Source organism: Penicillium subrubescens (assembly GCF_028828155.1).
Source record: "Penicillium subrubescens strain IBT 31985 chromosome Unknown utg000010l_segment0_segment0, whole genome shotgun sequence".
Lineage (NCBI taxonomy): Eukaryota > Fungi > Ascomycota > Eurotiomycetes > Eurotiales > Aspergillaceae > Penicillium > Penicillium subrubescens.
In genome coordinates, this window is record NW_026643160.1 from 1058002 (window position 1) to 1071058 (window position 13057).

General features: G+C 50.7%; 4 protein-coding genes across 4 annotated transcripts; 2 read left to right on the forward strand and 2 right to left on the reverse strand.

Annotated features, from left to right (window-relative positions):
* Positions 1-710: 710 nt before the first annotated feature.
* Positions 711-3325, reverse strand: N7473_011570 (putative C6 transcription factor; the record flags this gene model as incomplete). The annotated part of the gene is made up of 2 exons (XM_057157509.1): positions 711-3206; positions 3251-3325. 2 exons carry the CDS (start codon positions 3323-3325, stop codon positions 711-713), a joined length of 2571 nt encoding a protein of 856 aa, XP_057003359.1.
* A 2387-nt stretch (positions 3326-5712) lies between these two features.
* N7473_011571 (uncharacterized protein) lies at positions 5713-6573 on the forward strand (the record flags this gene model as incomplete). Its single annotated transcript, XM_057157510.1, has 2 exons — positions 5713-5807; positions 5925-6573. 2 exons carry the CDS (start codon positions 5713-5715, stop codon positions 6571-6573), a joined length of 744 nt encoding a protein of 247 aa, XP_057003360.1.
* A 352-nt stretch (positions 6574-6925) lies between these two features.
* Positions 6926-8388, reverse strand: N7473_011572 (ditrans,polycis-polyprenyl diphosphate synthase). Its single transcript, XM_057157511.1, has 2 exons — positions 7741-8388; positions 6926-7656 (listed from the first exon to the last, which is right to left on the reverse strand). The coding sequence occupies exons 1-2, from the start codon at positions 8273-8275 to the stop codon at positions 7106-7108; spliced, it is 1086 nt and encodes a 361-aa protein (XP_057003361.1). The 5' UTR covers positions 8276-8388; the 3' UTR covers positions 6926-7105.
* A 548-nt stretch (positions 8389-8936) lies between these two features.
* Positions 8937-11821, forward strand: N7473_011573 (exocyst subunit SEC10; the record flags this gene model as incomplete). The annotated part of the gene is made up of 2 exons (XM_057157512.1): positions 8937-11108; positions 11336-11821. 2 exons carry the CDS (start codon positions 8937-8939, stop codon positions 11819-11821), a joined length of 2658 nt encoding a protein of 885 aa, XP_057003362.1.
* Between the last annotated feature and the right edge of the window lie 1236 nt (positions 11822-13057).

Below are 13057 nucleotides of genomic sequence, written 5' to 3' on the forward strand. Positions count from 1 at the left end.
GGCAAACATCAAGGGTGAGTATTATTGAAAAATAAATACACAATAGCCCTCAAGGGGTAACATTGCCAGGGAGATGAGACAGATAATATAGTGCTCTTATTAACAGCGTGTCAATTGTTTTAGATTAAAGTCACATTTTTCTCAGATAAAGTGCCCGGGTATATTGGTACATTGGTACTCCGTACATTTTCAAACAGAGTGCACTGGTACAGTAAAATGATAAGTAATTGCTCGGATCAACCAATAACCCACTATTTAGTCAGGTCGATCAAAAGTCAAATCAGAGACGGGAGAATGGCCGTGGAGCAAAAGAATGCTGCCTAATTGTACCAATGCTTTTCCTCGTGGTGTAGATCAGCGGGATTTTGAACTGTAGTTCAGTCAAGGCTTCGAAGCATCGGCAGTCTTTCAGTTGTATTCATAACAAAGGAAGCAGAAAGATAATGAATCCAGCACTTGACCACACAAGAAAGAAACAAGATCTCATCATTGATTCCTTGTGTGACAGCCATGGCTGATGGGTGGCTTGTGTCTGACAGCTCATAGCGCCCCGGCTTCCCGAGGGACACCTGAAACACCGTAGCGGAGCAGTACAGCCACGGTGGGTCGGATGGAGCTTGTGGGAGGATGGTCACTGAGCCCGTGAGAAAGGACAAAACCCCAACTCAATTCGATAATTATGTCACCGAGACGATCATCCTTAACTTTGATCATCCGTTCATCGCTTTCTCGGGGACCTCTTGGAAAGTTTCCGGGAAGAATCCAGGAGGTGGCCAAATATCCGCAATCGAAGGCGGATGCACCAACGGCTGCGATCCCACGAGACGGTCGGGATCATGACAGAAGGCTTGGAAAGTACTATCATCCAAGAACCCAAAGTCCTTGAGGCCAGCCTCGCGGTTGTTGGACCACTCGGTCGTGTCCAGGTATGCCAAATCCTTGAAAATTGCGTCCAGATCACCCGGGCCAGCGGGATTGAAATGCATGTGGTCGTTGGTCGAGACCGAGTGCTCACTGGTAGGCGCGTTACTGGCCATCATAGGATTGGAGATAGAGGAGTCGGGGGTATGAGGTTGTGCAGGTGCAAACAGCTGGTCTGGTCCACTGCACGGCGTCACCTTGTCTACGGGGCGGATCGGCTGCTGCACGGATGGATCCATCATGGCCATCTCGGTATTCTCCATGACCGTATCCTTGGGTGTCAAAGATTGACCATCAGCGGGGATGCTGATGCCCAGGATAGATGATGCATAGCTGCCCTGATCAGGCGGGGGTATGCCGTGGGCAACAACTGGAGGCTGCATGACTCCGTGCATGGAGGTGGCCAAAGAAGCGGCGTTCCCAGGGTATGACTGCGGTGCTACAGGGAGGTTGTTGGGCTTCTGCAAGCGCTCCATCGAAGATACCAATGACCCATATACCGGCCAACTTGAGATCAAGACGGTCGTTTTCTGACGGAACTCTTCAGCCCAGCGAGTGAAGGGGAAAGTATCCGACGAGTCCACGGTTTGTCGCAACGAAAGCGCTTGCTCGGAGATCGTGCGTAGCCCAAACTCGAAAATAGGTGGGAGCCCGCACATGGGGAAGTTTTCCAGATGCTGGGAGATCATCGAGAGTCCTCGGTAGAGGAGTTTCTTTGCACCTTCTGTTGCAGGACGCTGTGATCGATGCAGGCCCTGCTCTCCAGGAATGAGGCGTAGGTACAGCCACAGCAGGGTAGCGACATAGGTCAATCCCAGATAGGTCTGGTGTGGTAGGAGAGCCGAATGCCGCTCAGGGTAAATACTCTCCGGCCCGATCAGTCGACATCCTAGCGGCAAGCCATCATCCCACTGCTTCAGGTCCATGACCAACTGCTGGGCAAAGTTGGGCGCCTTGTATCCCATGGACAAATTTCGGGAGGTCTTGTTGAGTACACTCGCTAATTCGACTAAGCGATTAAAGCAGCTGAGAGACAATAGTGGTCCTCTTCGCGGAGGATTCTTACCGTGTGGAACTCCCGTTGGGGGAAGCACATCCACCCATGAGTTCCACTCCTCCAGTCCATCTTCTTCCAGCAAGCCAACATTTGCCAGATCGTTCGAAGACATGGCAGGACAACGAGAAAGTCGGAAGGACAGCAAAGAGTCGATCACAAAGCAGCCTAAGAAAACTGCTTTACCCTGTCGCAGTTCATCGGAGCGGCGCGTGTCAGCAAAGGCACCCAAGCCCATTGCAATGGCCATGCGCACTGCTTGGCCGCTCAGCAGCCATGCAGCTGTCCAATCTTCAAGACCAATGTTTACCAAGCTCAGTAAGAGCAATGCCTGAATATGGCCAAGTTCGTAGCGTTCTTTTTCCAAAGGGATGAGGTTTCGAGAAACGGTGTAGTACTCTTTTGCTAGAGACACATTTCCAGTGGGATTCACGCGGGTCGTGGCTGAAGATTGGGTGATGGTATAGCTGAGGATTGCCCACAAGGCAGCATGATCCCCAGACCCTGGGGAGGTGGTCGCAACGGAGAAGGGAGCATTGGCATAGAGGTAGGACGCGCGAAGGATGTTGTGTTTTGCGACTATGGGGAACCACGAGTGAGTTGTGGCGAAGTAGATATCGAGTAGTTGGGATGTCTGCGGGGGTAACTGTAGAGCATGAGAACCAGTCCCGGACTGCGACACGTCCCGACCGTTTGATGTTTGTGACATCCGGGCTCGTTTCGCATTTGGCGAGCCAATTGCTGGTCCGACGATCCGCGGCGCTTCAGGGCCCAATGGTGTCGAATCTCGAGCCACGCGAAATCCCCATTGGCCATCGGAACCCTCCAGCTGATCATCATGGGGATTGCGCGATCGTTTGCCCGTGGTGAGAGGTGCTTCCGAGTTGGATAGCATTTTCTCTAATGCGCTATATAGACGGCTCGTCTTCCAGGTTTCATGCAAGCTCTCTGATGAGCTGTCATCCGACCACACCGACATTAGTTTTTCCCGACGGCCTGCCGACTCTGCAGTGGTTCCCAGCATGGCCAGCATGGTATCCTCGAATCCGTCGATATTACACATTGAGAGCGCCCATAGTTTCTCTAACCCTCGCACATATCCCTCTGGTAGACCGCGCTTCTTTGCATGGGGGTCGTATGAGCAGGGCTGACCGGATGCTTGACATGCGGAGCAAGTGGGACGGATTCCATCGCATTTATCCTGGGGTTTTGGAACGGGGACGCAGGTCAGCTTGAGAAACGGACTGAGGCGCGCAAACGGGACTGCTCACTCACCTTTTTACTGCGACACCGGTCGCAGGCCCTCGACACCCTCTTCCGCCGAGGGGCCTTATCGGAGCCCTCATCCATGAAAAGGGTTAGTTTGAGCAATGTCGCATGTCAAGTACAGTCAGGACAGGAGTATCCAGGCTGGCGATCTGCAGAGTCTCTTGTTGGTAATTAAGCCGGTCAAGATTATTAGAGGTAGTCCGGAGAAATTGGTTCAGAGTGCGATGTCGCAGTTAGTTGTGCAGTGTCGAAGATCGCGTCGCATGTCCGAGCATTCAAGACAGGTCGAGACGCAATCGGAAGGGCCAGATGGAATACGCAACGGGTAGAGGCGATCAGGGCCAGCCAGACCCAACGAATCGCTTAGTCACTGGTAGACAGGGAATCCACACTGTTGTTTCTTTGGAGGGATTGCTATGTGGGAGTAAAATGAACAGAGAAAAAAGAGAAGAGACAGAATAGCTCCCGAGGCAGAGAGAGAGCGGTATCGCCAAAAAGATGTCGGAGCAAAGTTTCGGGAGGTGGTGACGGTCCAACCGGTCGGGGCCCTTCCCCACGTCCCCACGACGTGGGAAGAGACACGAGACTGGCGGGACGTGGGAGCTTTATTATTGCCCCTAAATTGAGAAATATGAACAATTACTAACATTGATTTTAGACAATGTATTCTTATAGCTATTTACAAAAGCAATTCACCCTTCTAAGCTGAGAATAATCGGAATGAGTGAAATACAATACGACTATAGTTCGTATACTCCTCTCGGGAGCACTTCGGCAAATGGAGTAGTCCGTAAAAGTAGAATACTGCTTCATGTCCATTATTGTCCACATTTCCCTGAATTAGCTTGAGCCTCCAACTGCCGACATCGGCAATTTGGCTTTGTCCCTCCCCCTTTCTCTTTCTCTCATCACCTGTATTCAATAATATACAATAATATATAAATCACTAGACTGCCCCATCAATTGCTATGTATAACTCATCCCGCCCACCCGTTTCAAGACAACGCGCACCACTTGATCGCCCATCTAAAAACAGAACACTTTACGGACTACGGGGGGCAGTTCTCGGTCTAGGGGAAACAGCGGGACCCCCTTACACCCAGAGGAACCCGGCATCCCGATTCCTGACGGACTACTCCATACAACCCGATGTCTTCCCCGATTTCACCCTCCGTGGGTCACTGGTGTTCCTTTTCCTTTCGGAATGGACGCCGAAGACCAGCGGAAAGATGCCGCAGCTGCCGGTCTAAACCCGAATACCCGAAGGGAGTATAAAGCTAGATTAAAAAGTTAATTATAATGATTTATATCGAGGAAGCACAATGTGTAAATGTGAAATTCGATCGGATCCCAATCAAAATGCACATATCCACCTGGCCGCGGCCAACTCACGTGTCTTAGTTCCAACTTAATTTTAGGTGACGCTGCCGGGATAAGACCTTTGCCGCTCAAAACCATACTAGAGTATCGTACGCAATACTCAGCCCCAACTTTGCATGTAGTAACATTCTGTTGCCTCTCAAGGCAAGAAATAATCAAAACAGGATTTGAAAGCGTCTATGTAAACATCAAGGGATTCATATTTTAATTTATCTAAAGGCTGGTACTGTACTTCTTGTCTGGCGTTGTCGGATATTTCGTGGAACGCACGACCCCGCTAGATCCAAGATCCGTGTATAGACCAAATGCACAGAAGTAAGCCTAGATCAAGATATGATTAAAATTCAGTTTGGCCAATGCCTATGCTTTGAGCATACATTTTTGGAAGTTTGCAGACAACCTCCCAATACTGTTGTACTATTAGGCCCACTGGCACCTAAGGTTGAATGGTAGTGTTGAGAGCTTTAGGCAGGCTGTTTAGCTTACGTAAAAAGCAATGACACCTCAGGGGTACTGGAAAGGATACACGATTTGAGTCGTATCCCAGTAACTCAACCGATTTTGTAATCTTTTCCTTTCCTGAGGCTTCGGTATACCTACAGTGTCCAGTCTGTAGAAACTTTAATCCAATCGAGTGCCGAGTTGTGGTCCACCTTCCGATTCAAGGCATCAAGGCATCAAGGCATCAAGAACCCTTCAATCCATCTTCGGGGTAAAACATACTGGACTGATACTTCCTATTCGCGAAGACAGGTTGATTATAAAAATCCTACAGTATATTATACCATTTCAATTATTGAGGTTTCCTCTATTTACCTCAATGACAGACCCCTAAAAAAAATGACATCGATAGATATGAACACACTTTAAAGACTAAAGTGGAGACTAGTGACCGCCTCCAGCCACTAGCGGTGAAGTAACCCCCAGGTACCGTGACTTGAACGGGGCCCGAGCTTTATTTTCTTTGCTGCGTTGTTTCCTCATCTTCGATCAACACCGCCTATATCAACCAAACTCCCTGAGGCCTCTCTTCACCAGGTCACTATATATATAGAGGCTGGACGACTACTTTTCACCTGGACTCTCAGATGCCCAGCTTCTCAGAGCCCACGGGCTCTTTCGCAGCAACCTGGAGGAAACGCAAGCGCGATCATGAAGAAAGCACAACCACCTTGACTCGCCCGTAAGTGTTTCCATCTCCCCATTCCCTACCTATCAGAGTCATTCCTCGATTCGATATACATATCCCTCCCGACCTTCTTTCACTCTCAGAACTAATTCTTATTTCACCTCCGTCCAGATCATCCTTCATCCCCTTCCGCGTAGACCGTCCCGATTACGACGGCAACTGCCCGTTGCCCCTGTCCCGACACCCTGCAGAAGGAAATAATGACCTCTCTTTCCGGCCCCGCTGTCTCCCTCGCAAACGCAGACACCTCCAGCCTCCATATCTCGCCCTCCCGACTCATCAGCCCTCCTCTCTTCTTGCACCAAATGTCTATGCCCCCGCGCAAGACCCCTATTCTCCACCCGTCTCCCCAAAGACAATCGTACCACTAGCCTACCCCTCATCGTCCCCCTCCGCCCTCCGACCATGTCATATCTGTCACCGGCGCCCGACAACTCGACAAGTCCTGGACGCTTATGCCGATTGTGATCTGTGTGGTGAACGCGCATGCTTTATCTGTATGCGCCAGTGTGATGCTCTCGATTGTCCCGGTTCGACTAGGACGGCGTACCCCGAGGAACACGGGTCAGAATTGTTCGCTTCTAATGAAGATTTCGATGGTGCAGCTATGGAGCGGAGACGGAAAGTCTGTTCTAGCTGTGCTGTTGAGGGACTTACAGAGGCCGGTACTGAGATTGTTCGGTGCCTTGATTGTGTGCAGGGCAACTCGGCGTCTGGATGGACGCTAGATGAGATGAATCATGAGATGATGCGCGGATAACAATCTGCCATATCTCAAGAAACCCACATGATGTATAAGAAACGACCCATATGACCCCCCTACGACCTTTCTTCCACTCTCGACCCCCACTGGTGGACCCTGAATACCACCTTCTTTTCTCTGACGGCCACGACTCGGTGTGTGCATTTGCTGCCCGGTCTGCTTTTCACATTTTTCACTACATATCCCCTTTTGCCGCCGAGGGGACTTTCATTTCTTCATCCATTTCTTCAACACAGCGATACCATTTATATCTCGGCAATATTCTGCCTTTCTGCTTTTTTCTCAATTTCATGGCGTGGCATCGGGATACCAACAATATAAACTGAATATAGTATAATGACAATTCTCCCATGAAATCCCTCAGCATTTGGCATATGCAAAGTCATAAATGTTTAAATGATATAGAGTAATACACACCGCATCGTCGATGCAAATATAATATGGTATAACAACACAGTATAAGAAATTCCAACATGCAATTCGAACCCATTTTCAGTACCCCTCGTACTATACTCCCTTCGTCCCATCCTCAACGACCAAATCGCATCTGAGCTCCAGCATAATGCCACAATCCCCGCATAAACCCTTGATACTCCACAGCCTCCCCATAACCAGTCATACCATGGTTACGGTCCCCAGTGCAGTACATCTCCGTCAACCGAATCTGCCACGGCGGATACCCATCCAACTTCAAGAACGGACCAAACACCAGCAGAAGATCTGGTTCGGGCTTCAATGGGCTGACACCACGGCCGCTGGCTCGGAGAGGTTGAGTGGTGATTTCACTGATCTCTGCATCCACCAGTTCCGGCGTGATATCCTCTGGTGACAATTTGCCGTTCTGAGACATTTCGGCCAGGGTCTTGGTCAGGTCGACGATTGTTTCGCGGCCGTCTGTTGAGGAGAGGAGGAGGAGGGTCAGGGAGGGGGTTTCGGACTTGTGGTTTGGTGCAGTGCCGTGGATGGGGTGGTGAGGGGCGAAGAGTTGGAGGGAGGGTTGTTGGGAGGGTGTTCCGAAGTAGGAGGCTAATTTGGTGGAGATGATCTGGTGTAGAGCTGGGATGCAGGATTTGAGAACGCCTAAAGCAGAAGCGAGTGAGTTAGCTTGCGGCTTCATATTAGGCCATGTCGAACGGCCATGTTGATTGAAGCAGCTGTCCTTACCAGACTTCTCATACACACTGAGCTGTGGAATCCCCGCGCAGGCACTCCAGGCAGCCAACTCGGCCACCTCATCCATCAACGCCGCCAACGCATCATCCTCCTTATGCAGCGTCAATATCACACTAAGATGTTCCGGCAACCTCTTCAAACCCCGAACATCCTTGCGGATCAACTCCGGCGTGCGATGGTGGTGGTACACAATAGCAAAGATCCGATCCACAACGGCATGGTAAGCCTGCAACAGACGTACCACAATTCCAAAGAAGATATGGGTAATTGCATACGTCAGACGGTACAGCTGTGACTTGAGGAACGTGCGGATAGGCTTTCTGCGAGGCTTTTGGCGCCGTTGCGAAGACGAGGTTCCAGCGCGGGACCGCCGCGGCGAGGTTGAGCTTGTCGAGTTCGCGGGTGCTAGGTCCGCTGGGTCGGGGAGGTAGGGTTTTAGTAGGTTCTCGCGGTCAGCGGCATTGAGCTTGTCGCCGCGAGAACGGATCTCTGCGCGCAGGATCTCGCGGTCGGTCTGGGAGACCATCTTGGTGTGGGTTGAGGAAATTGACGGTTGCGGCGGGAGGACGGAGGGAGTATGGAGGAGTTAATTACTAGTATGTTGGCCACATGCAAATCTCCCCGAGTACTTCACTTGCTCCTAGGTCCGCGCTTGATCGGTAATGTACGTGGTAATAGTTGCTATTTTCACGAATGTTGATTAAATATATACAACTTGATAGCTTTCAATATTCTAATGTGGCTGCCTGTCCCTTGGCTATACTGCACTGCCTCTTGTGGCCAAGGTGTTCGTTCCAACCAGCTATGACGAAGTGGTTACTCCAAAAATAGGAATGTATAGGATTTTCAGCTTGAATCTATCCTTCTTGATCTTTTGGCCTAATACAGTCTTCTATAATATATAATACAAACAAAAAGTACTTACCTATAATCCTATGTGTATAGCTCCTAGCTATGTAAATGTCCAGTGGAATTAATACTGTCGCACCCCTGACGCGGTGGAAATTACCCGCACCTCCGAAACCTCATCCAACAACCTGCGCGCATCCCAGCCTTCCCCGGATTTCTCCAATTCCAGAACCCCAGCCAGCTTCACAACGCCCCTTCTCCCAAATCTGAACGGGTCAATTCCGCCCTAAGCCCGTCCCGAGGCGGCCCCATATGACTCCCCTACAATCGCCATCACCATGATGCCCGATAATGCATCCATAGTCTCCTCGAACCCCGCCCGCTCCGTCTTTCCCAAGGGCCCCAGCTTCACCCTCGAGGATTTCTCCAGCCGGGACTTCATCGTCAAGGAATTTATCGAGGCCCTCTCCGACACCGCAATCTCCCACCGTCGCTCCGCCGCAGGAACCACCGGGGCCCCGAATCAGCCCTTCGATCCGAAACCCCTCATCCGCACCTTTGAACATGCCCAACGTCGTCTGGGGGAGCTCTCCGGGGACTTGGAGATTCGCGAAAATGAGCTGTCAGCTGCGGTGCGACGCGCTGAAGCTCAGCATTCGCAGAATCTAACCACGCTCGGCCGGAAGCTTCGACAGACGATCGAGTCGTTCCAGCAGCTAGACACGTCGCTGAATGGCGCGGGATTGGAAAATGCCGGGGGTACGGGGAACATGGCGGTGGAAACGGGTCGGCGATTGGAGGAGCTAGACCGGCAGCGCCGTCGAGCTCTGGATGCTCATTTCTTGCTTGAGTGCTGGGACGGCGTGTGCAATCGCGGCGAGATCTCGTTGTTGGAGAACCTGCGACGGTCTGGTACGGCTGAGGCCAAGGTTCGCTCTGCGCATATTGCGCGCCAACTGTTGCGCATCAGTCAACGGCTTGATCCGCAGAGCTGGCAGCAGTCGTCCAAGCCAAGCAATGGCAACTACGGGGGTAATTCGTCCTCGTCGGAAGACTTGAGTAGTGGGAATAACACGCCGCGCCGGAATACACGGGAGATTATTGAAAAGTTCTCAGAGACGTTGGAGAAGGATCTGCTGAAGCAGTTTGATGATTTCTACCGCAAAGCTAATTTCGAGGGGATGAAGGATTGTGCTACGGTCCTGCAGGATTTCAATGGCGGGTCTAGTGTGATTGCGTTGTTTGTGAATCAGCATCAGTTCTTCATTGACCGGAGTCAATTGGTTACGGAGGAAGTAGGTGGTGATGCCGAGTCGTGGGAGAAAATGGCCGATCCCGATGCCGAGCTGCCCGGTGTTGAGCCGAGTCTACAGTCCTTGTTGGATGAAGTCAAGGTCGTGGTGCAAGAGGAGTCTGCGATTATCCGACGAGCATTCCCTTACTACGAACAAGTATTGGGCAAGTTCTTGCAACGAGTGTTCCAGCAATCCATCCAGCAGCGCCTGGAGATGGTATTGGAAAAGGCCAGTGGAGTCTCGTCATTAGCATTCCTGCGATGCCTACAGAGCTCTCGGGGATATATCAGCACGCTGATCGACGATTTGAAGGCACACGGCCTCACAGAGCATCCAGATCCTATATCTTCTCAAACAGCACTGCTGCTGGACCAACAATTAGAAGAGCTCTTCGTACCCTACTTTGTCGGGTCCTCATACATTGAACGAGAAAAGCGCACCTTGGAAGAGCTCTTCCAGGCAGTTCTATTCAAATTTACTTCTTACCATGCCCGTCGGAAGAAGGCTGCTACCACATTCATGGCCTCCCTGGCCCGGCCCGGAACCGAGGAGGTGTTGTCCACCACTCGCGATGCATTCATCAGCCGACTCGACTCACCTGAAATGTCTCCCATCCAGCGGCGCATGCTACTACAAGTAGCTAATGTCGGCGACATCCCCGAGACTCAGCGACTGACAGAAATCAGAATCACCGAGGAAGATGGCCAGCCCAATCTCACCGACGCCAAGCGCATGCTCAAGTGGCTCGCAGAGGCTGTGGGTCGTGGACTAGAGCTGAGCGTCAACACCGATACGCATAAAGATGTCTCGGCACTTTTGACTCTGTTACTGGCCACCATGGGCGATGGCTACGTCGATGTTTGTCTCGACGCTGCGCTGGAAGCGGCGACCGCACAGGAATCTGGCAAGAATGAACCGGACTTTGGTTATCTCATGTCTGTGCGGACGACGATCAGTATCACTACTTTGATGGTGATGTGCGTTAATGCCGTGTTATTGCCCTTGGCTACGGCTAGTATCACGACTCGCCGCGATATGGAAAAACGCACTACTCAGACTGGCTCGCGTATTGAGGAGAAGATCAACACGATAGAGCAGAAGACGATCGATGCCACATTGGCATGGGTGAGCCGTCTGTTATCGGGACAGCGAAAGAACGATTTCCGACCTCGGGAGAGCGATAATGCGGCATGGTTGGAGATGTTGCAAACGCCGGTACGTGTCTCTTTTTTATTTGCTTCTTCTTGATGTTTGTTTTTCTGGATCTACATTGTTTGTGCTGCACAAATCCTCCGAGCACGAGCGCGGAAAGAAAAGAAAAGAAACCAGCAGACGCAGACGCAGACGCAAAAAAAGAAAAGAAAAAACAAAGAAACAAACACAAGCAATACGAGACAAAAGAAAAAAAAGCAAAAAAAATAACTAACAACCACCATCAATAGACCTGCGCCTCGATCTGCACGTTCCTCACCCGTCTGCACAACATCGCCCGTGCCTCCCTCCCCTCAAGCGGATCGAACGTCCGCCAGGTTCTAACGGAGATTGCCCTCGGCACACGCGGACTTCTACTGGAGCATTTCAAACGGTTTGCCGTCAGTGGACCCGGTGGCCTGATGGTAACCAAGGACATGACGCAGTATGCCGACCTGCTCAAGTCGTGGGACATTGACGACGACACCAAGGGTCCTGGTGGCGCGCTGGACGTGCTACTTGAAGTCGGCAGTTTGTTCGTTATTGGCGTTGAGGCGCTCCGGGAACGGATCCGTGGTGGTGCGGCGAGCGGAGCTACGGGGGCTTCGACGGGACCTGGTCGGAGCGCGGGTGGGCAGATGGAGGCTAAGTTGAGTGTGGTGGAGGTAAGGGCTTATGTGTCGAAGAGGGAGGACTCGAATACCTTGGCTATGCAGCAGGTTCTGAATGCCTTGTAAGAGAGAGAAAGGCCGGTTCGGCAAGTTTCCGGTTTGTCTACGAGTATGCTCGCTAGAATTGTCCTCGTTATCAGGTTGAGTACTAGATTTTCCCGGGGACAGGTCATATGTGCCGTTTGTCTTCCTGTCACTGTTTACTTGATGATTTGATCTGTTATCTTTTGCTCTATTTACTATACTTCATAGTGGAGCCCGTTTGGTGTCGGGGATTCTCGTTTGCATGGCTTTGCTTAATGGATGATGGATGATGGATCTGCTTTTGCAATCTATTCTTATGGATCTTCCTCTACCTCGGTATTCTTCATTTACCGTAAGAACGCACTTACACTTGTTTACGTTGTAGTAGACTCGTAGTAGATGAGTCCCGTCTACTTAATCTATTTTTCGCTCTATAGTAGCGTACCCCTCACCCGGGTCAACTAGCGAATTCCCTCGCGAACCCGGTTATCCATTGGATGGCGTTTATAAGTCCAGACACGGTACATACGCCCCATCATCCATGATAGGTCCGGTCCATCTACGATGATCCATCTCATTTGACAGTTTCTGACGCGCATTGCATTAAGACGAGAGGGGATCGATCTAGTCGAGCACGCGTGGAGAGGAGAGGCGTCATCGTGCAAGACTGTAATTTGGGTCTAGTTTGCGTTTGTGACGAGTTCCTTCTTGGTGGGGGTTTGTACATACTACACACGTACAAGGCTGTAGTTAGTATGTACTGTGGAAATTACGTCGTGGATGACGACTTTATGGTTGGGTCCCAGCTTTGGGTTCGGCTGAACTTTGTAGAGGAAGAAGAGGGGCTCTTTTACTTTTCTCGGTTAAGTACGAATTATGGGGGATCTGATCTGGTGGCGGTCTACCTAGTACGGTCTGACAGCTCACGTCGGTTGTAGTGCAAAGTATATTTCAAGACACACTATACACAGTATATAGTAGTACTAGAGTTTGTACTAATTACGAGGTACTATAGGACTAGATAAGGATGTGATGTGATCAAATCGTCTTCGGCACCCAGCCCAGCCCACCAGTGCGGATCATCGGTAAACGTTGCCTTCACATCGACCGAGGCAGATAAACACCTCCTGCACTGAACTGAATATCCATATGACATGTAAACATTTTATCTCCTGGAAATTCTACAGAACCCATTTTACACTTTGATAGAACCATGGTTTCTTCTTTCACATACATACTCGAGTTTAATAGTCAATAGTTCCAAAAGCGCTCGCTTCA